General features: G+C 31.7%; 1 protein-coding gene across 11 annotated transcripts in view; it reads right to left on the bottom strand.

Annotated features, from left to right (window-relative positions):
• Epha5 (EPH receptor A5) overlaps nt 1–25,071 on the bottom strand; it is a 322,596-nt gene that overhangs the window by 81,884 nt on the left and 215,641 nt on the right. For all 11 annotated transcript variants that reach the window (XM_026395020.2, XM_026395022.2, XM_026395021.2 and 8 more), the window contains one exon: nt 4,699–4,823. In XM_026395020.2, coding sequence (XP_026250805.1) covers nt 4,699–4,823 — 125 coding nt within the window. The remainder of the gene's footprint in view (nt 1–4,698; nt 4,824–25,071) is intronic.

Here is a 25,071-nt window from a genome sequence, read left to right as displayed (position 1 = left end):
ATAAATGTTGTAAGAACGAAACACATAATATGTGTGAAAACACATAATAAACCAAAAAACATTTTTAATTTTCATAATTATTGTTTTAAATGTTTTCTCTTTTTTTCATAATTCAGTATGCCAAAGTTGACTTCTAGCCACTTTCTATACCACCACCAATACTACCTAAAGTAAATGACTTAGGACCTTTTTATTATTAAGCAATTTACCGTTCCTTATTTAATATGTTTAAGCATATTAAATATCTCAGAATTAAGTATACCCAAATTACTCTCTAAATAAGAATGGTCTAATTTCTCATTGAAATAGGTTTTTGAGTTCATACTAGACACATGGCTAATTTTACTTTTTTAACGCATAGATTAATTTAAGTGTCTAGTCTTTTAAAGGCTTAGGAAATTTTATTTCAATTTTGCAAGGAATTTCAAATAGGTAAATCCTACAAAATCCTGAAAAACTGTACCTCGAATTTTCATTTTTTCATCAACAAACATTTATTGATCTTCTTTCTCTTATGAGCTCTGTTGTCCCTTCTACATGCTAGGATGAGAGCAGTAAAAAGCAGATGATTTCTTGATGTGTTCCTTTGAAATATTGTAAATAGCTTTTATGACCTATCTTAGTTACTGATTGTTCTGAGAATACTCATATTCTTGACTCACTAAACCTGATAATATTGTGTACTAATTCTCAATATTATTCAGTTTAATATTTACGTCCCAGCTTGGTTATGATTAAAATAGTAGCTTTCAGTAAGAAATGATTAAATATCTGGTTATTGATATCATTTCCAATTGATAAAAGGGAATTTAACTTGGGAAAAAAATCTAGCCAAAAGTAATGTGGGATTTTTTATAAATTTGATATAATTATGGATTTTACACACAATGTTAGCACATATAATGGGAAGAATTTTTAAAAGTGCAGACATAACAGTGTTAGAAATTCAGTCATAACAAGTGTATTTGCAAATGTGGGTACCAACTCTGGAGCCATTTTTTCTTCTTTACAGTGGTGATGAAACTATTTATCAAGATAACTGGGAGGAGATATTATAGAAATAAAACACATAGCACCAAGTATAATCTCCACAATATCATAGAATTTTTAACTTAATTTGGGTATTCTTAACACATAAAACGATGGTAAATTCTTCTGCTGCAAAAGAAAAAAATCAAAACAAATTTTAAAAGCTTGCATGGTTGTAAATCCTTACTATTAAAGGTATAGTGAGTACATTTTGTAAAAAAATTTTGGAATTATTAGTTTTGGAAAAAGGGAAACAGAATTACAAGAATACTGAAATGCTACTCTGTGAAATAATGTGAGACGCAATTCAAATTTCACAAAAAGACAACATTCTGGCATTATTTAATTATTAACATTATATCTCAATTGTTCCTTATCTAGAGTATAATTATTCATTGTCTTGCTGAGTTAGCTGAATGCAACTATTAAAAAGAATTGAGCAAAACATATATCTAAGAGATCAAGACCAATGAATACATGTTATTAATGATCTAAATATCTTCCAAAATTTCTTTCTATTTCACTCCTTTAAAATACTCTTATGTTATAATTTTCTTCACCTCACAAATTCTGTATATACCTCTTCAACACCCACAATTACCAGGCTTCCAAATCCCTGGTTAGGGCATTGGCTTTTGCTGCCTTCCTGCCCCAGCTGAGCAAATGAGCTACATTCCCCAGCTGCTTAGCAAACACTGTTCACATGTAGCGAGGGGAGGGACTCAGCACAAGGAGCCAGCTGGCAAACACCCTGCTAAGGGGCAGCTTCCCTTTCCTCTGCCTTTAATTAAAGGATGGCAATAGGCCCATTACCACACCAGAGCAGAGAAGCCCAATGACCTCTATTAGAGCAAGGCAATCACAGGCAGAAATGCCAGCTGGCAAATGCATGTGCCCTGGAAAGCTCTGCCACCTGTGTCTGGCCAAAAGCCATTCAATAAAATGGTGGTGTCATTTTGAAGGTTCTAAATGAGCTCTGGAAATCTACCAAGACCCCCACCTCAATACATGTTATAAAAGCTCATTATCCTTGTATTTTTTTCTTCTTTTTCCTAAAAGTGTTTTTTTTTTTTTTTTTTTTTTTTTAATCTTTTGTGTGTGCATGGGTGTGCTCAGTAATCTGGCTTGATCAAAGAACAAAATCATTTTAAAATAAATATAATCCAAAAATAAATTTGATCTCTAAAGACAATCATTCCTCCACATGGATTAAATACACTAGAAGAAATATTAATAGAAAAGGAATCCTGCTTATCACTTGTTGATTAACTCTTCATTCTTATAGAAGCAGCAACTTGAAGAAAAAGAAGAGGGCTAAATCCTTGTTCCTTCTGAATATCCAATGGAACATTTTATATATATGGTGGGAATTGGTAACAAAAATAATACAAGTTTACTAATAAGAGGAAAAAGGATGATTTCTTATTTTTGGCATAAAATAAGCCATTCATTAGTCCAGTTGGTTGATTTACTAGAAAAAAAAAAAATGGAGGCAAACAAAACCTTTGTCTTCCTACTGTTAAATTTTCTTTCATCTAAGACATAAGAATATATTCAAACACAGAGTTTTTGCCATTTAATTGTTTTAAATTTTCATGATGCATTTCAGCTTTCTTGAAAATCCACTTTAATAATAATTAAAATTTTAACTTTAGAGAACATACAGCTGAATTTAACATGTGTTTGCAAATATATGTATATGTGTGTGTGTGAAATTATACATACATTTTCATGCTTATAGAGAAATAAGGCTTACAAAAACTTAATTAGGGAATATAAATGTAACATTAATTTTACAAATTATTTTTAATAGAGTAAGTATTTACATTGTAATTCTCTGAAAACTGCATGCTGTTTTTGAGTACAATCACAGACAAAAATGAATCAGTCAGGAATATTAATGTTACTACATTCTACTACATTAATTCCATTTTTGTCAATAAGAAGCTTTGTAAACTATATCTCAATATAGGTTGTTATATAAGTATTTTCTTGGAGCACTCTTAGTGAATAATACATTTGGGAAACATATTTTTGTGAAATTTAAGTATCATCATTTATACTCCCCAATGATCTAATGAAGGTAATTCTATCATTAAGTCATTTGTAAAAAGATGATTATTTCAAAAGTAGCAATTGACAATTCAATTATTAACAAAATAAATATATGAGGGCTGAGGATGCAGCTCAGTGGCAAAGCAGTTGCCTAGCATGCGTCAAGCTGGTTTCAATTCCCAGTAGTACAAAAACAAAACAAAACAACTAATGAAATCAATATATGAACATTGCTGAGGCATTCAAATTATAGAAACTACATGTAGATTGCTTTCCTGCTCCCTGCCCCCTACTACTGTTTTATACTTTGTTGTGTCTTTTCCTAGTTAATTGCTGAATTTATGAACAAAGGAAGCAGTTTTTAAAATCTTTATAATACTCTGAGAAATTAAAATTTGACATATTTACTTGAACCCTTTTTCTATGCATATGCCTAAAATCTTAGACTTTTAAGTTGTTTTCACTAGTGTTCTATATGATGATGAAAAGAACCACTGTCCTCTCCCCACTTTTTTTTCATTATCTTAAGTTGAGCAATTTCCTTGAGTATTGTTGAGTAACTTTTTGTACTATCTCCAATTTTCTTTGTTCTTTCCTAAAAAGTAAGGAGTGATGTCTCTGTGCTTTTTGGGGAAAAAAAAAATGAGCTTCTCTTTGGGGATCTATTTGTTCACACTATGTCTGTGTTATTTTCCACTTGTATTTCAATTGAAACAGCACTTTCTGTTCAAGGTCTCCAGTTCACCTCTTAGAAGCTGGCTTGGGCACATATATCTAGCTCCTTCCCCTTTGTTAAAATTCAGGTTGTTCTAAGGAATATACGTCATTCAGTTCCAGGCTGTGCAAAACTCACACTATAATAAGGTGTGGTGGAAGACTAATGGTGGCTACATATCTTGTTCACATACTCTTGTCCAGCTTTAGAAGTTTAAAGTTTATCTTTAGCTCTCACCCATATGATTCCACTATCTATAGCTTACTTGATTGTGGATTCAAAAAAGAAGAAGATGATTACTATCCTTAGATCTCAACAATTAACTATGAAATACAAAACAGTGAACCTAGGAAAGAATTTAGGGAAAGAGGAAATCAAGAAAATATAAGGAATGTAAGAAATGCATTTCTAAGAATTTAGCCTCAAATTTTAATGTAAGATTTACATGACAGTGTTAGATACATGTTAGGAGACTGAAAAAATTCTATGTCACCCATGCCTCACCTACCCAGCCATCCTTAACCATATAGTATTGTGGCAATTTACTGGCTGTCAGTACACACAGTATTCCTCGTAGCATGCTGCATTTGCTACTGAAAAGCAATAGCTTAAGAGCATTCAACACTTTCAAAATGTCCTATGACTTCATCTTTCATGGGCTGTGAAACTAGTTAAGCTGACGCTAGACTATATGGGGGTATCCAGGAGCATAAATTACTTGCAGCAGAACATGAATAGAGTGCTCCCTGTACACATCTAGCCTCAATCATCATGACTGCAGAATCAATTGTCATTGATTTACACGTAAAAGTGCAACATACACTTCTACAAATTGGATAATTATGGTTGCTAAAATGGAAAAACAACGGAAAGGGCATTTTTAATTCTGTTATTCCCACCTTCTCAAAATATTTAATTTCATACTCCAGGATGATTCCATTGGGGCGATCCGGCTCTTGCCAAGACAAAGAAATGCTATTTTTTGCAATTTTCCCCTTTTTCACATTGGTGACTGGAGAGGGGGCTGCAAAAGAATACAAATAAAGAATATCATGATTAATACAGCCCTGAAATATAACCTCTTCTGTGTATTATATGTATTAGCATTTTAGGATATCATATCATAAAAATCACAAATGATTAAATTTTCTTTTAATCTGGCAACAATTTGACTTTCTCTATATAAGGTGTTAAAGATTTCCAGGTGTAGCACACACTTGTAATCCCTGAGGTTTGGAAAACTGAGGCAGGAGGATTGGAAGTTCAAAGCCAGCCTTAGCAATTTAGCAAGGCCCCAAGCAACTTAGTGATACCCTGTCTCAAATTGAAAAATAAAAAGGGTTGGAGATATGACTCAGTAGTTAAGGGCCCCTGAGTTCAATCCCTGGTACCAAAAAACAAAATAAGATTATTAAGTGTTTTACAAATATAAACTAGCTCACCACCTTGTGAAGTGTCTCATAATAAAACTGTAGGAACATAGAATTTTAGGTCTTCATTATCTCAATACATTTCAGAAACACGTATAAAATAAGTTACTTTTATATAGAAAAAAAGACCTTATGTATCTTCTGTTTCTAAAATTTATGGATTATTTTTAATGTATGGACTCTGCATAATACAGATGCATGATTACCTGTATTACCACATTTTCACAACGTTAAAGCTCTTGAACATTTATTATTATAACATTGGGTCCTGTAGTTGTAAATAAATTCATATATTAAATCTAGTCAAAGTTTTCCTTAAAATGTTACTAAATATGCCATATATCTTGAAATCAACAGCAAAGAGAATAAATGATTTCTTTGATTTCCACTCCCCCCCAATTACATAATATCACAGTCACTTGCAATGTTAATTATTATCTGCTTAGAGTCTGAGATAACTACTTTTCTAATAAAAATAGAAAATGTGTATGAGATTTCACATACATTTAAGATATGAGAGTTCACAAAACATCTGGATCTATGAGTCAATGTCCATTTTTTCAATCTGCTGAGACTTGTATAGACTTTGGGTTTGATGTAGTAAAGAATTGACTAATATCTTTTCTGATGTAGGTTACCTTTATTTTTGCAGGGTTTACCTTTTATAAAAGACACAGGAAAAACTATCATAAACTATCATATGTGTGTGTTTATATGCAGTCATCCCTCAGCATGCACAGAAAATTGGTTTCAGGACTGCAATCAACAACATGCACTGATGATCAAATCCTCATAAAAATGGCATATAGTATAGTTATTTGTCACACACATAAGACTGATTATTGGGTCCTTGTGTTGACTAGTGAAGCCATAAATATCTTAGTTTATGTTAAATACACTCTTTGATGTTCACACATTACAAAGTCACTAAATAATGAATTTCTCAGTTCTCATTTAGCAGCACAAGACATTTACATATAACATACATATATCTCATATACTTATCTATATTTCTTATAACATGTATTAATATGTAAATATTATATAAATAGTAAACGTTCTATTGAAACATTCTATTGCTTAGGGAATAATGACAAAAATCATCTGTGCATGTTCAATGTAGATGCATTTTTTTCAAAATATTTTCAAGTCATAAGTTGAAAATGATTGAATCCAAAGAAGTGGAATTTACTGATATGGTGGGTTGACTTCATTTGTTCATGTGTGGATAGAAAGACAGACAGTATTTTCTATAATGTAAAAGATGTCAGCCACAGTGTGTATTATATAATCAGAGTAACAGCTCCATCTAAGTAGTAAGGAACACCTGGTGAGTTTAAATTACGTAAATGCACACACACACATACACAAACACACACACAAACACACTTCTGACTATTTTGCTTTTTATTAGCTTTGTCCAGACAAAATAACACACTGTGATTTGTCATATTCAATTTTTTTGGACATTTCCAGAAAACAATCTAGAGGTACCACTCTAGGAGACTAGAAGTACCACTTAGAACAACAGACTGCAAGAACAATGTTTAGAAGGAATGCATGTTAGACTCAAAAAACAACACAGTTAACTTGGGATGGGGGAGAGGCTGATTATTTTAAAGCAAAAGAAAGATCATTTCACCCTCTACTTAAAACCCTCCAGTGATTCTGCATCAACTAAAGGGGAAACCCAGCTGTACAGTGTGTACAAGGATCATGGCTGTCTGGTCCCAGCATCTTCTTGGCTTTGACCTCTTGCTGTTCTTCACCAGCTCTGCTCCATACTCTGTGACTTGCTGTCCTGCCACACTCCTGCTGAGAGATATGTATACAGGGCTTTCCAGCTTTCAGAAGTGCTCTCCCCCAGCTTCTCATGGCTCCCTCCTTCACCTTCACTGAGTTTCTCAGAGAGGTCATTCATGTCTACTCAACTTACTCTAGTAAGTGACTCTCATCTCCCATCACCTCTACATTCCTTTTGCTTCTTTAGTCTTGTTTTTCTCCATAGCTGTTATATATCACCACCTGACATACTACATAACTTAAGTATATTTTTGTTTGTTTCAATCCTTCCAACTATAATGTGTTTGATAACGGCAGAAATATTGATTATTTTGTCCACTCTTGAATCTCTAGCATCTAGAACAATGTCTAGGACAGAGAAGATGCCAAAGAATATGTGCAGAATGGATAATTTTTTATCATTTTTGATCAATGACAACAAACTAAAAAAATAAATTTTGAGTAAAATATATTTCTTTCAATGAAAATACAAATCTATATAAAATATGTAATAGAGCAATATTTAAGTACAGTAGTTAATGTTTTATATACCAATTTTTATTCTCTTAATTTCAGAGAATGGTGATATTTTGGTGCAGAGAATGCACATTCTCAGCTTTGTCTTCTTTTCTTAAAATGTCAGGTTCACAAATTTTTTTTAATACTATAGGACACAATGTGTGCATAAAAAAGCCCAAATAGTCCATATGCAGTATTGAAATGCAGTTTGTTTACTTCCATGGAAACAATAATTGACTGGCAGTTCTCACATTAACATTCTAGTATAAGTTTGAAGTTAGTTCCTATTGATTCCCAGTGAGGATAATCATGCCCTAGTTAGCACTGAGGATAAAGCATCCAAAAAAAAAATATGGCAAAAGGTTAAGAATAAGCTTTGGACCCCTGGTCCACTGTAGCATATGTAACAAAACAGTAAATTTACTAAAGTAGTAAGAGAGGACTAAGGAGAACAATGAATTTTTTAATGGATTTGTTCAAGAATGAATTATCTTATTTTCCTATTACCACTGTATATTTATTGCATTATATAGTAGTGTAAATACAAAGCAAACCTAAGTCTTCAAAGTTCTTTGCTCACTTTACTAAAATACAAATATCATTTTAGATTAGCACATTTCCTAAAGATAGCAGTTTTCACCTAATGAATTGAGGGTATGGCCGATTTTCTATTCATAATTAAAAAAATAGAAATAGAAAATTATATTTATCATTATGATCCACAAAGGCAAGGGATTATTTAGTTTAGTTCACTGTTATGTTTCCTGGGGTAGAAAACTGCTTATCATACAGATATTTAATAAATAATCAAGGAACGGATAGATGAATGAATGAATGGCATATATATATATATACATAGTATTACTCAAAACTCAGTTTATTTCATCTATAGATGCACATATTTTAAAAATTGAATCAATGCTTTCAAACAATCAACCATTCCAAAATGAAGCTATCAAATAAAAATCAACACAGACATAACTAGCCTAAGGTGAAATATTTTGATATTTACTAGCATCCATCAATGTTAAATAAATTATATAGCTTTCAAAAACTGTTTGATTTAACAAATGCCATTGTTTTTCAAATTCAGTTTTCTCAGAGGCTAAAAATGTCCTTTAAAATAATGGTTCAGAATGGGAGAATAACATCACTTCTGAGCTCAGAATAGTTCAGAATAATTTCCTCTGTGACAAGAACATCTTTGCATTACATGGGTAAAGCTTATGAAAGTGGGGACACTGACAGCCCCTGGGGACATAATGATGATGCACAAATTGTGAGTGGCAGCAATCCTCTACCACTGCAAGGTATTTTATAGGTATCATGCACATTACAATAACTGTAACCAGATTTGTCAGCATCAAGGGGCATGTTCAATTTATCTTATTTGCCTCCCTCACTGATACCTTTAGCTCATTCTCTGTCCACTCAACCTTTTATTAAGGAAGACTGGTATCAAATGAGAATGATGACTTAGAACATTTCTGCTTGTAAAATGTTATAGAATGATGTCAAATCATAAAACTATTACTGTCCCTATGCAAGAAGTTGGGAAAATTACTAAAGAAATGAAGTTGTGGAAATAACAAAATAGTTTATACAACTCTGAGTTGCAGCTTTTCCATATGTGAAAATATTCATGTGGAATAATACAGGAGATACTGAAACTTTAGGAGAGTAACATTCTCTGCTGTGGAATAATTTTGGTCCAATTTTTAAATAAACATTTAAATTTAGAATATTTGTAGAAAAATAAAGAGATGGTAAAGAATTACTATATACTTCACACCTAATGTTCCCTGTCAATAACATTTTATATTCATAATATACATCTCTCACCATTACTAAACCAACATTGATAATATATATATATTAATAGTAACTAAAGTCAATACATTATTCACATTTTCTTAGCTCTTCCTAAACATCCTTTTTTTCTGTCCCAAGATCCTACCCAACATACCACATTAGTCCTCAGTTTTACTTAGGTTCCTCTTGGCTCTGAGAATTTTTGAGATTTTCCTGGATTTGATGATCTTGATACTTTTGGGGAAGACTGATGAGGAATTTTGCATACCATCTCTGAAGTGAGATTAACTTAATATTTCCTTAATATTAGACCAGTGTTTTAAGTACTTGGGGTAAAGACCAAGGAGGCAAATTGCTATTCCCTTGCTTTATAAAAAGATGACATACCATCATCATAACATCACTGGTATGTTAACTTTAACCATATAACTGAAATAGCATTTATGAGATTTCTCCACTGTATTTATCTTTTTTTTTTCTAGCTATCTGTGTTATATTCTTTTCACGGAAGATACTACATACGATGAACACTTAAAAAGTGGGTATTTATGACACATTTCCTTGAGAATAGAATATATACATAAATTATTGTGAATCCTTCTACATAGAAAATTTGTCTATTCTTTGTCATTTTTACAATTTAATCTTGTATTTATGGTTATCAATATGGGCATGCTTGTGCTGCTTTATAATTTGATTCTGTATTTTGTTACTCCAATTGTTAATACATTATCCAGTCTTTCCCTCATCATTGTGGGCATGTCTGTTTTCTACTTCCCTTTCTTTCTTACTGACACTGAAAGGACAGATGCTCCAGGCTCACCTTGTTTATATATGCTTCAGTCCAAGAATTAGCCATTTCTCCTAGCAGTATTGGTATCTTGTCTTAGAGAAACATATTGGAATTTAAGATCTGGGTGATAGGTAGATTCTTTCCCACTGAGATGCCATTGCATCTAGGTTGACAGAGAAATATGAACATGTGGATGTCAACTTCTGGGTACCTATAAATATTTCTATGTGACTCCAACAATATCTCTGTCAATCTAAATATGAATATGTACTGATTTGTTAACTATGACCAAGTATTACATGGTTCATCCTAGTCTCATTACCTTCCTTATCTGTAACCGTCCACTCCAACAGTGACATCCCCCATTTGCCATTCAGAAACTTAATTGTTTAATTTCAGTATGTATGTCTAGTTGTTTAGTTATAGTCAATCCATGTCTCTTTGATTTATTTATAATAATATAATCCAGAAATATCAGTTGAAAAAAATGATATATAAGAATCCTGCCATCAAAATTACATAAAAAAAATGTCCTCCCAATTTTTCAGATAAAGGTATAGTGCTTCCAAATGCAAAATAGGTAATATTAGAGTCCAAATTGGCCTAAAAATCTTGGCATCTAGCCACTTCTGAATGTTAAATTGTTTAACTTCTATGATGGTACTTTTTAATTTTTAAAATAGAATGATAATGCAAAGTTGACATCAGATTGTATATTTACAATGTCAAATACAGGGTGGGAACAAAATGAATACTGTTTGTAAAAATATCCATTGAAAAATATTAAATAAATGTTTATAAGATGAATAATGGATTTTCCATAATTTCTTAAATATTTCATTCTTCATTATTAAAATTATCTGCAGCCTCTTCTCTGAACTTGGAATTGTTCCAAGTGCTGGATGAGATTTATAAAAGTATTCATATAGATAAGATTTTTCATTTTTCCACATCCAGATTTTATAACTTTATATGAGTAAATAGTTATGAATAAACCTCCTTAATTTATACAATGAACTAGACATGCTACACTTTTAAGAGTCAAAGGAACAGTAGTTCACTTAAAAAAGAATAATGTCATCATCATATTTTAAACAAAGAGTGAACATAGTAAACATATGAACTCTTGACTGTGTCAAATGGAAATAAGAACATATCATCCTTCAGTATCTGTAGCCAATGCTATCTGTGTAGACCAAGATAAATTATAAGTAGAATTAAATATCAGTAATTAGAATTAAGAAAACAATGCATATAAAACTAAAAAATAATTCAAAAGTTCTGTCACTGTCCATGAATGTGTTAAAATTTCATCAGATAGAACTTCTTTAACTTTTCTACCAAAGCCTCTGCTTATTAGTAATTTATTAGTTCACTTAGACATGTTTCAGAATACATGTATTTCATATATGATTGCATAGGTTAAAGTTTGGCCAAGTGGACTGTCAATATCAGCCAGATGAAAGCCTCCATTTCTCTCTGCCACCCACAATTTATCACACTTGGGTGCTTTATGTTATCTAGGCAGCCCTGAGGCCAGTGCTTAAAAAAAAATGCACATAACTAAGCTTCCTTCCAGAAAATTCAGACACAGTAGTTCAGAGTGTGAGTTAGGATTGTGTATTTTTAACATTATGAAGGAATCAATCACTTTATCAGTAAAATTCAGGAAATATTAATGCTAAACCATAATAAAGTTAACCCTTCTTTAAAGGAAATTACATAGATTTACAACCTGGGCCTGGAAGTTGGATCAGTATTGAGGTTTTGTCAACTTCTGCTGTCTTGAACCTTTGGTACACTGTTTCTGTGTATTCTCAATATCTTTGTTACTGTATTTTTCTTTCTCTTGTTGGGAATAACTTCTACATATATTTGTTATTTTCCTGACTTTTTGGCATCTTTTTTGAAAATTTATTGTTTGTTCATTCATATATAATCTGTTTTATTCTGATGAGACTATCATCTCCATAAAATTAGAAAGCTGTTAGGTCTTTAACACTATTGCCTTATTCCTCAGAAGACTTTATGACAGCATCCTAAAACATACACCTGCTTGCACTCTCCCTGAAACCAGATCGAACAACTTCTGTCAAACCTTTCATGCCTTTAGTGGATTTTTTCCTAAGGACACACAGTGTGTTAATCACACAATAATTTCTGTTATGTGACAGTCCATGAATAAGGGAAAACTAGGCTGTGTATGCTCTATCCTCTGTCTAAATTTCCAACCTCATTCTCTCTACTACTATTTGTTCCCTTTTAGATACATGATATGTTTTTTGTTCCTGAACACACTAAATTTGTCCTGCCTTAGGACATTTTACACTTGCATTTCTACTTGTTTGTCAATTGCTCTTCATTTTATTAAAGAGTTTGAGAATCAAGTTGTATTTTCAGAGTAGTCTTTCTGTCCAAACTACCATTTGATAATTCTTCATTTGTCTTTATAATAGCACTACCTGAAATTAGATGTTTATTTCGTCATTTGTCTCCTGTCCATATTTTCTACAAGATTATAACCTCTGTAACAGGAACCACTTTCTCTGCATATTCACTAACATGCCTTGAAAATGCATAGAACGGACTAGCATCTCATTTTTCTTAAATGCATAAATTATTTCTCTGCTATTTAAAGTTAATAGAGAATATATTAAACTGGATCCTATTTTATAGTTATCAACTCAAGTCAATTAGCAAATGAATCATTTTAATTTTCTTATCTTACTTATTTGTAACCTCCTACCTCAAGAGAGGTACCCATCATCTGCCATCTAGCTATATGAAAGTTCAGATTCAGTGCATACGTCATCAAAGTGACACGTCTTTCTTGTTTTGGGCACAGAAGGTGTAAATATAGGTATTTAAGGTATATATTGAATACATAGATGACATAAATAAGAGTATGACAGTGTATATTAAAACAAAAAATCTGTGTTATTGAAATATTTCAAAGAAATTAAGAAATTTTAGGGCCAAAGAATAAGGAACTGAAAATTAAGCTTACTTTTAGTTAATACTCTACTACTCATATTTTATTAAATCAAAGCTAATAAAAATTGCTGAAAAATATATAAATGTGTTTATGTACACATGGAAAATTTTATTTTTATATATTATTGAATTATATATACATATGTCAATTACATAATAATGAAAACTTGAGTGTATTTTGAAATTCAAATATATTCTCTAGGACAAGAATGTACTTTTGAAATGAAAACAGAGAAAGCATGGGTTTTAGTTCTATTTTTTCTGATGATCCTCATCAAAATGTTTCCATTCTTTCACTTCTTCACAAAGAAAAGTGGAGAAGGAGATGGAAAAAGAGAAGGAGATGGCAAAAATTGGCAGGTAAGCTCTGGATAATCTATTAAACTGAGGTATAGCCTTAGGAATTCCAGAGATGTTGAATTACAGGAAAAGCAAGACACAAATGTAATACATTTATCTTTAGATTATGTTTTTAAAGTTGAAATAGTACTGACGTTAGCTTCATGTTTGTCTCCTCTATTTTCCTAAGTGTGTCTAATTACTTTCTCATACAACAAATTAAATGCCTTTTGAGAATGAGCACACTCACATACACACACACATACACACACACAGATTATCCTCAGTTTACAATGGCTTACATATTGATTAAACCCTCATAAATTGAAAATAAGACACAAACACAAACAATATACCTCACTCACTGAACTTTCATCTTAGTAACACAAGCATTACCTGTTTCCCCTCATGATCATGTGGCTGACTAGGAGTAGCAGCTCACAGCCATTGCCCAGCTTCCTGAGAAAGTACAGCCCATGAACACAGCAAAATTCAGAAATAGAACTCTAGTATCTACTGAATGCATGTTGCCTTTGCACCATCATCAAGTCAAAAAATCAAAAGTCAAATGGTCATAAATTGGGGCACTAAGAATTAATCTACAAACATACACTCAAATGTACTCATACACACAGATGTGTGCACCATTTATAGATGACTTAATGAAGCCACATATAATGATTACTTTGTCATATTTATTTTACACTCTGTCATTTGAAGGTAATAAAGTAGATTTTTTAGAGTAAATGAGAAATGCAGTTGCTGAATTATCAACCTAGATAAAATTGTTAGCATGGAAAAATGTATATTTGCACAGCTGCATATATATGTGATATATGTGAAATATTTATACTTCCAATTGCACATATTATCAATCATATATATTTATTATATACTTAATATATCATCCTTACTATATTGTCATTTGATATTAGTGGCTTAAAGAAAACTACAGCACATTCTCAACACACCTGGTACCCATGGTCTCTATAAAGAAACAGAACGTTTTAAAGGTTTCTTCTTCAAACAAAAATTTAATCTGCTCTTTCAGACAAAAACCTACAATCACTCCATCTTAAAAGCCTGCAATCAAATGTTTTGGTATATGATCTCAGGGATATTTCAAAACAACCATTTCACAAAAACCTGGCTTCAAAAATGTCAATAGTTCCAGAGAGATGATATCCTTTTTAATAAAAAGAACCTAAGAGCTGAATCATCCCAATAGGTATCATTTGTTTTTCTCAAAGACTTTAAAATCATGAAATATGGAAAATTAAATATTTTCAGGAAACAATAAAAGTACCTTGATGGAAAAAAAATTATTTTTGATGGGATCATACTTAAAACATATGCTTCAAATATGATTTTGAAGTCACATTCACAATTATGTTAATTAAAGGGCCAAACAATAAAAATCTAGAACAATATCACTGGCATTTGAAGTCAACTTTCTCTAAAACAATCCTGAAAATTACAAAAGTAGATACCAAATGTAACACCATATAAAATGATGACCTAGGGGTTGAGGTTGTGGCTCAGTGGTAGAGCACTTGCCTAACATGTGTGAGGCACTGGGTTCGATTCTCAGCACCACTTATAAATAAATGAATAAAATAAAGGTCCATCAACAACTAAAACAAAAAATTTAAAAAACGAATGACAACCTGCCTCTTTTTGGGTAGTAAACATTAATTCTGCATTAAAAAATTGTCATATAGTTTGTTTTACATTTATTACATGTTATTATACTTCAACAGAATTTCTAATACACAAAGTGGCCTTGGTGCCAACATTTGTTTAATCTTAATAACCACAATGCCCATTTTATGAGAAACAGAATTTAAATAATGTTTGCAGTAATCTTTTAAAATAAAATGAGGCTATATCTAGCAAATAATGTGCACAGTTGGAAAATTTTAATCAACAGAGTATTATTCAGTTACAAGGGAACATAGTTACATATATAATATTTGATGTTGTTTTCTTAGTATTAAACCTCTATTAAGGGATATGGCAATTCATTTTATAGGTGCATAAGTACTAATTAAGTCAAAAAACAAACTCCCATAGCCCATGTTCTTTTTTAATAGGGAAAAATTAATCTCCATTATAAATCCATACTATATAATGTCTTGTTAACCACAGAATAGGCCAATAACAGTAATAAAGCCTTAAAGTACAAATTCTAATTCAATTCTTAATTACGTCAAGATTTTCACAATCTAAACCAGTCTGATCTAGCATTGTAAAAAACAAAACAAACACATCATAAGCCTAGACAACCTATTTTATTTCCCTTCCAACTTCCCATTATTTTAATCTTTTATGAGTAAATAAGCAAGAAGAATTGTTTAATTCATCATAATTCATGATGATAAATTACCATTTATCTATTGATTACTTAAAGAACCAGGGTAGATTTCTATTATCTATTAAAATTCAAGACCATACATAACCTCTTCTTTTCCTAAATATATTCACTTAGAAGCCATCTGCCAAGGCTTCTTTAAAATCTGAAGTTGTGCCAGAAGACACAAAAAATTAAACTTTAGGACTACAGAACAACCAGGAGACCTGCTGCTCTCAGAAACACCCCATTCACAAATCTGTAAATGCTGAGGGCCATTGCCAAATAGGAATGACGCATCGAAATTTCCTTGCCAGCGTACCCCATGTTAAATGGACTTGCCTTGGAAATTCGCTGTGACATTGCATGTGTGTTTGAGAAAGGTGACCCTGCTCAAGGATGAGGGTGGATCCAGGTTTAGGGTGTATCCTGCAGGTTTTAGGAAGTATCCTGGTTTAAGACAATTTGGGTTTAGGGCAGTTCCAGGTTTAAGGTTATTCCTGCTGGGAATAGGGATAAAAAGCCTCCTGGAGTACGTGAATTGCGGTGGGCAGAACTCGGATTTCCCCAGAACGTGTGTAGAGGCCGGCGTGAGTTCGGGAATAAAGAATTGCTGTTTGAATCTACAAAGCTGTGAGTGGCTCGTAATCTTGTGCCCAGCCAACACTGTGGCATGTAAATAGTGTCACTCTTGCAGATAGGTGTAATCTCAGCCACTTGGGTTGCTGAGGCAGGAGGATTGCAAGCTCAAGGCCAGCCTTGAGACCTAGTCTCAAAGAAAAGGACTAGGCATATAGCTCAATGTAGTTCAACAACAAGATCCCCTTGGGTCAATCCTTAGTAATATTAATAATAGTAGTAATAATAATTAATTAATTAATGTAATTCTTAGCAGCAACATGACAGCCTTGATCTAGAAAAAACACAAGATTAATGATTACAACTAGTCAACATTTTAAAGTCTAGAAGAAAGTCAAATCACAACATTCTGTTCCAAATTAGTAATGTTTTCAGACATCTAATTCCTTAGTTCTTACCATAGACTGCTTTCAGTAAATCATACCATACATTTTCTAAGCTGTGGCACTCTCAGCTAGTGCTTAAATTGCATATTAGGCCATTTTCTAGTTAGAGGGATCGTAGAGAAATTTTCAAAGGCAACCAAATATAGCATTGTGTATTTGTCATCAAAATTTCAAACAGCATATGGTCTATAATTTTCTTGCACTGGAACAGTGATTTGTGTTCATATTTTCCAAAAAATGTAAATTAAAAAAATATATATGTATAATCCTGGATATAAAATGTTCAAGATGATGCATTTTGTAAAATGTCAGTGTTTAGTTAGAATAAACACAATCCAAATTTTACTTAGAGAATTGTTTAGCAAATATTTTCTGAATAAATGAACAAATACATGCCTGGATAAACAGATGGTTAAAGGGTCTACCGTAATGATCTTTCATGAGAGAACACTACATTTAAATTAACATTACATATCAGACACTTTATAGTCTAATCACTTCATACACATTAACTCATTCATTCTTTCCTATATCCATAGGAAATAGGAACTGTTATCTTCACCTTTGGAACAGAGAAATGTTAAGTATGTCTCCAAATTCAGCCAACCATGAACTGACCCAACTAAGCAGTCTTGCTTGACAGTTTGATTCTTAAGTCTTAGTTCATAGGATAATAAAATAATTGCTTATTTAGAGATATTATGCTTAATATGTAATTACATATCAGATTGTCACAGATTAATCATATTATCTAATTTGTCTTTTAAATATTTTAGTATACTAATTTTCTTAATATTTTAGAAAACTAATTGCCAAAAACAGAATAGAAGCAACAGTCTATGATAAAAGTTAGGCATGTCTTCATTGTCTTGTGTAATGTATACATCATTTGACATGGGTTTGGGTCTAATTTGAGTTGTACCAACTATAGCAATGGTTCACAACTATTTTATTTATCATAGCACACCTATATGATAGCATTTAAATGTATGAGAGATTTTTATATATTCTTTACTGATGAAACTTGAAAATTTCCTTCTGGAAATGCCCAAAGATAAATCTTAATCCTCACACCCATTAACAGTACACACATTAAGACTGCTCTCCATGTGCTGTAACATAGATAAGGTGGACTACAGATTTTTAGTAATTCCCTGCATGCTAAATGCAAATTCAGTCTCCTCTATTACTCAGAAGTGCAAATCACTTGAAGGCAAATATTATCATACAGATAGCTATAAACATCCCCTAAGTTATATATATTTTAAAATATATGTCTCAAAAACCTTAATACTTTGTGGTTAATAACAGAGTAACTTGTAAGTAGGAACAGGACATGCATGTGCAGCAGCCCAGAAAGGATCTGGAGGGCTCATATTTAAATCTCTTTCCTGTGTGTCCTCGGATATGCCTTTTCCAAAACTCATCTCTCTATTTTGTAGACTTTTAAGAGAATCCCAGAAGGGAAAAGAGAGTTATCACCGACTCTCCCTCCTTCCCTTTTTTCTTTCCTACTTCTACTGAAAAAAATGAATATGGCCCAGACCAGTGAGTTGAACTGCTACCATCAACAGCCCTGCATGTCCTACCCAGTGACCATGAAACCAAAAATGTTAAAAATAAATTGTTCAGGAATAGTATTAGATATCAGAAATACAGAAAGTTAGACCATTCCTCTGAGAAACTATCTATCTGCCTCCTCAACTACACAACACTTGAATATAGTAAATGGTCTCATTTATCTTTGTATTCTCTGTAGAAACCGAATCAGCATATGGTATGTGCCCAATTAAAAAAAAATGATCCAATCAATCAAGAAGCCAATGAAACAGGAAAGTGGTACAAGATATTCTTGACAAGTGGTGAAAATATAATATTATCATTAAAAATATAATAAAATCTTGGCTTTTAATTTCTTTGGATAAAACAGACAAATTTCCTTTTATTTACAGATGGGCTTTTATTTAAACTCTTAAAAATCAAACATGAATACACTTGAGAAAAAGACTTCATGACATTATACGTTTTATTCTGTCTTAAGTTGACTGTTTAACTACACATGTGATGACTAAAAATGATAGAGAATAAGCAATTTTGTGAATACAAGAAGGAATTTGTTCAAATAAAAATTGCATGATATTTGATAAACATATCTTTTTTTTAGGTGCTTGTAATTGACCCAGGCTGTTGTATATGCTATATAAGCACTCTATCACTGAACTATAACACCTGGGGCAAGCAATAAGCATAATAATGTTAAGGAAATTTTCAATATCATGGTAATATATAATTAACTACATGTCTTTGTAAACATATTTGTAAATGTAAAAAATTATCAAAGATATTGGGGGCTGGTGATGTGGCTCAAGCGGTAGCGCGCTGGCCTGGCATGCATGAGGCCCGAGTTCCATCCTCAGCACCACATACAAACAAAGATGTTGTGTCCACCGAAAACTAACAATAAATATTAAAAAAAAATTCTCTCTCTCTCTCTCTCTCTCTCTCTCTCTCTCTCTCTCTTTAAAAAAATTATCAAAGATATAAAGCTGAAACAAGATATAAAGCTCAAACAACTTTTGATTTAGTAAAATCATTTGAAATTACTGGAAATACAGTTTATTAATACCTCTTTAAAGACAATGTCTATACCAAAAAACCTGAGACAAAAGTCAAAATATTTCTGAAAGCTTACCCAAGAATCACCTAAGTATCCCAAGACTACTATGTTATCTTTTTATTTCAGCTAGTCTATATATAATTTTCCTTTTAATTTGCAATTCATACCTCAAATATTACTTCCAATTACGGCTGTTGTATCCTCTTTTTTATAAAGAAGGTAAGTAGACATGCCACATAAGTTCATAAATTACATATAGCAGGAGAGCTGGCACTCCATGCACATAGACAAACTTATTTAACACCTCTGTTTTAAGTACTGATAACTCATAAATAGTGGAATAGGAGTATAAAGTCCACCTATGTTTGATTCTAAAACACTTCACCTGTTGCTTCTATAAATGATGTAATGAAGTATTGAGTACATTAATTCAGAGAGGTGCAATTTTTATATATTAATAAAAGCATGGTATGCAGATTATTAAATATCAAAACAGTAATAAAATAAAAAATAAGATTATTTAGTATCTAAAGTAATAGGTAAAATTGAGGATTCAGACTTTCTTTCAATTTATTAAAATACTACATATTTTTTAATTTTTAACCTAGTCCTCCATATATTTTGATAACCTTAAAAGGACTTAAATAATAAAAAAAACCCATGTTCATTACTCAAAAAAATAGAATCTAAAGATAATCTAAGTAAAATTTAGGAAAGGCTCAGTATTAAAGTATACATAAATATACAACAAAATATTTTAAGAACCAGTATAATTAGTCATCTCTTTTTTGGTGAAAGTCCTAAAAATCCTAAAAATCGATATTTTTTATTCCCCTTGTAATATATGATGATAAATTTTTGTGGGTCAGGATATAAGCATGTAACTCTTGATTTAATTCATCTGGACATTCAGATACATTTCAACAGAGCATTTATACAATATCATAATTTATTAGTTTATTACTGATGCTTAGACAAATTATAAACTTCATGGATTAAAACAACACGATTTTATTGTTCTAGAATTTAAAGTCTATAGTCACAGTATTAGCAAGGCTTTGTTGCTTTACACAGGAGGCTTTAGGAGGAAATCTACACATCTTTTCCAGCTTCTAGATACTGCAGGCATTCTGTGCTTCCAACCCTTTGCTCAAACCTCTCTTTCTGCAGTCACATCTCCTTTTCATCCAATTCTAACTCAACTGCCTCCCTTTCATAAGAATCCTAATGATTACATCAGTCTCACAATAGTGAAGAGTCTCAATTTCAATATCCTTAACTAACCCACATCAACAAAGTCCATTTTGCCATGAAAGGTAAATATTCAGAGAGATTGGAATTAGGGATTAGGATGTGAACTTTTTTTTGGAGTGTGTGTGGGGGGGGGCGGGGATTTTCAGCATACCACATTGTACATGTTCTAATTTTCACCTTCTCTATTGTGTTTAACTTCTATCACTTTATAAACTTTGCCTTCTCCCATGATACTATGTTGACATTATATTTATGATAACATCTGTACAATAAAATTGCTGCCTGCATCTATCAAATTATATTTAGGTATGCATATCTAAACATATTATGTAGGGCTATCAACCCTGGTTTTCATGTTAATGTTGTATTTGTATGCATACATAGTTTCCCCCCCCTTGAAACTCATAATTTCCCTATTTTCCTGTGAGCAATTGGACATTGATGTAATCCTCTCTGAAACATCACTACATATTTTTAAGCATTCCTTTCCTTTGATCTATCTCTGAATCCTTCTCCATTCATCACTTGTGTTCTACAGAAATTAATGCAACTTGCCATCAACTGTTTTGTAATTCCAATGAAGGAAGCAGAAAAGTCCCAGTTTAATCAAGATTACTGTCTCATAATGTTGCAACTCATCTAATAAATTATTATGTCAAAACCAAAATGCTGACTACTTTTATAAGACCATAATGTCCCCAACCAAAGCCATGCTCTATTCAGAAAGACTACATTGGCCGCTCTGAAAAAAGAAAAACACAGCCAATCACGTTGTTTCATTAAGGTATAGTGATTAAAATAAAGTCCACAAAGGAAACAACATAAAATGCAAGTTCCTATAACTTTCCCTATTTCTTTTCCTATAAGCAAATTATGGTATATGTAGATATAGGAATTTATAATTAACCATCAATACTACATATAATAACCTCATAAAAGGATGAGCAAATTACCTATATTATCCAAATCCTATCACTTGCTCATAACCATATATATAACCAGGGAAAATTCATGAATGTTTTATTACCACACATTAAATCCCAACTTACTGTCACTGAGAAATTTAAATTTGTATTATGGATGTCTGGAATCAGTGCATGATTTGTATACACTGATACAGGTTTCTTGGTGCAGAGTAGAAACCGTTTAGTTGATCAAGCATACATATTGGCTAAGGAAAATATTTGCAGCATTTAAATGAAGAAGTGTGCTTGAAGCACAATAAATAGTAGTAATAGCATTTATATGGTCTTTTCATCTTCAAAGGACTTTTTAAGTGTTGAAAGATAGTAAGAAATCAAAATATTACAGGCCTTGATATTGATGATGTACATGGCTGCAAGGAGAGAGCTGGGGTATCTAATTAGATTGACAAATTCTAGAAATATCCTCAAAGAAATTAAAGTTTATAAACAAAACTTTTCTGATTCGCCAGTGTTTTTCTACTTCCCATTCAGTGTTCCTAAAATGTCTGTTTGCCAACTGAGAAGTCCAAATCTTAAATTAGGAACAGTTTGTATTCTATTTCTGCCACTATCAAATTAGGGTGTTAGTGCAGACTATCTTCACTATAGTCTCTGAAACTTAAAAACATTTTGTAAGCATAGAAATGAGGCACTGGAAAGAAAAAAAAAATCCATCCTGAATAGATGGATGCAATTGCCTGACAGGTGGTGGTACTGTGTATTGATTATAGGTCCAATTAAATACCTGCATTAATGAAAATTACATATTCTATAAAATTCTAAACACACGTTTTCTACTCTTAGGTATTAAACATTTTTTGGAATGGTAGAATTGAATTAAAAACTTCCTCAGGGATAGAAGATACTATAGTATTCTCAATTAAAAATGATAGCAAACATTAATAATGTAACAAGTGTATACACAATCAAGTTCTTTTAGGTAAAATAGACAAAACTGCTAATGAGAGAATTGCTTAATTTGACCAACATTTGTATGAAGCAGGCTAGTTTGGGCAGACTCATCTTTAAGACAGATTTGCTCTGATTAAATAAACTTTGAACAATCAGGAGTCACTGTGTAAATAATTGTAACTGAATGAATTATAATTTTTACACATGTGAAGAAATATTTGAATGCTTTTTGACCTACAGTTCTCAAATTCCACTAATGCTCCAAATAAGCAGGCAAAAAATATAATTAATTTCTAGTGATATACAATCTCTTGGGACATTTAAATCTGTTAAATCTGTATTCCTTCCCTTATACTATATAACTTCTGTTTGCTTTGAGAACCCAATGATTTTATCTCCTTATGATTAAATCATCCTCAAATAAGTAGACAGAAATATTGGTGGACCAATCTAAAGATATTAATAAATCTAAGATAATTTGTAGTATACATGTATTTAATTGACTATTTTTTTACATTTCTGAATAATCAATACATTGATTAAACTATTCTTAGATTTAGCAGTAGAGAACACAATTTTGGAATGCCTGTATTTTAAAATAGTAAGTTATCATATGATCATGTGAATATAAGAATTATCACAACCATTATTAACTGACTGTTTTGACATGAGATTATTTATCCATAACAAACTCACTGGGATATTGAAAGCTTAATAATTCTCTTATCAGAAACAAAATGCAATGGTTGGTTTTTCCCATAATTTAGTACTTATTTCTTTTCTTTTTATCTCCTCCTGGATAAATAGGACCAGGGTTTTGGTCTGTTTACTTCCATTACAATGACATGGTAAGGGTGAAAAAGATTGTCTTTTTGCAGAATTCACTGCCAGAAATTTATGAATGATGTGCTAATTTTTGTAAATGTGCCTAAAGATAGTGAAAGGAAACTTTATTAAATACGTAAACAAAATAAAAATATAAAATAAAAATTTCTTATTGGGACAACAGAGTGCTACCATTGCTTTATTTTATTTTCATTTTTCCATTTTATGCATGTATTTCAGAGTCATTTTTCTCAAACTTATTATAGAACCTCAGCTTACAGTATTCTTGCAAAGAGAGCAAACAGAGTCATCATATTGAGTTTACAAGTTTTCACAAACACCTCTGTCCACCTGTCAATGAGTACCCATTTCTTCTTGTACACCATGACCATCCTTCTTACCAGGGCTGGGAAGTCTTTTCAATCAAGTCTATGGTGTCATCACCAAGCATCAAGGTTAGGCATGTATTTCTTCAGTTCATTAAGTAAGATACATCAAATTCAGAACATTTCATAAGTAGTAATATAATACTTTTCATTGGATATTAAGATACAGTTGGACATATCTAATTAAAAACACCAAGATGGAGTATAATTTTTTTTTAAATTGTAATCTTTAGGGAGTAGACAAAATTTCTGATAAAGAAGCAAAATTACCAATCTCACTTACTATAGACATTCATAGGGTTTCTAAAATATATTTTCAGTTATGAAATTGTATTGCCTACTAGATTTCAGAGTGAATCTGGAATTCTAATTAAGTTCTGCCAAAATATAGTAAAATAAAAAAAAAATTCTACAAATGCCTCAGTATAGTCATTTGTGAAATTGAGATTATAGTGTTTAACCTAACTCACAATGTCACTGGGATTTGATGTAAATTAAATGTAATGTTAAAATTTTAAAGCCAAAAAAAACCCCAAAAAACAAAAATAAAAGCAGACATTATGAATTTACTAAGTTTGATTGCAAGCATTATTTCCTTTTTCTGTCATGTGGTATCATATCAAATCTTACAGGCATAATACAGTATCTTTTAAAAATGTGTCAGAATTCAAATTTTCCAGTTTCAGAATTGAAAACAGAACTTGTTTATATAACAGCATAGTAGGATCATTTTTTAAATTTAATTACTTATAGAGAGTCCACCAACTTTCAGGTACTATTTTGATTCCTGAGAAAATACTCATACAGCAGGATCCATGCTTTCTTTAAGTTTGTATTCAAGGTGGTCAATCTGTAAACCCATTTTTTTTTGTGATCAAGAAGCTACTAACAATAATCATACCTATACTAGAAAATTTTCCATTGTGGATTTAGAATTATTATGAAAGTTTCATATATATCTTTTCAATCTGTTCTTCCTTGTGTGAATCCCCTGTATCAATTATTTAATTAATCAATTAATCAATCCTGTTTGCTTCTTGAAATTATACATATAAATATGGATATTAATGTCATTGTATATGTTAATATAAATATATAGATGCATACAGGTGTACATGTATACATACACATACATATATAATATATTTTCTTGTGTTTCATCTTGCTTGGAATGCCCTTCCACATTTGTCTTACAAAGTATGAGCTGAAAGTTTGGAAATGCAAAAAAACATAGCAAATAAGAGCAGGGAGCTGAGGACAGACAAGAAA

This window comes from Urocitellus parryii, chromosome 10, assembly GCF_045843805.1.
Source record: "Urocitellus parryii isolate mUroPar1 chromosome 10, mUroPar1.hap1, whole genome shotgun sequence".
NCBI classification, from domain to species: domain Eukaryota; kingdom Metazoa; phylum Chordata; class Mammalia; order Rodentia; family Sciuridae; genus Urocitellus; species Urocitellus parryii.
The sequence above is the reverse complement of the archived record's forward strand: the minus strand, read 5'-3'. Positions and strand labels throughout refer to the sequence as shown.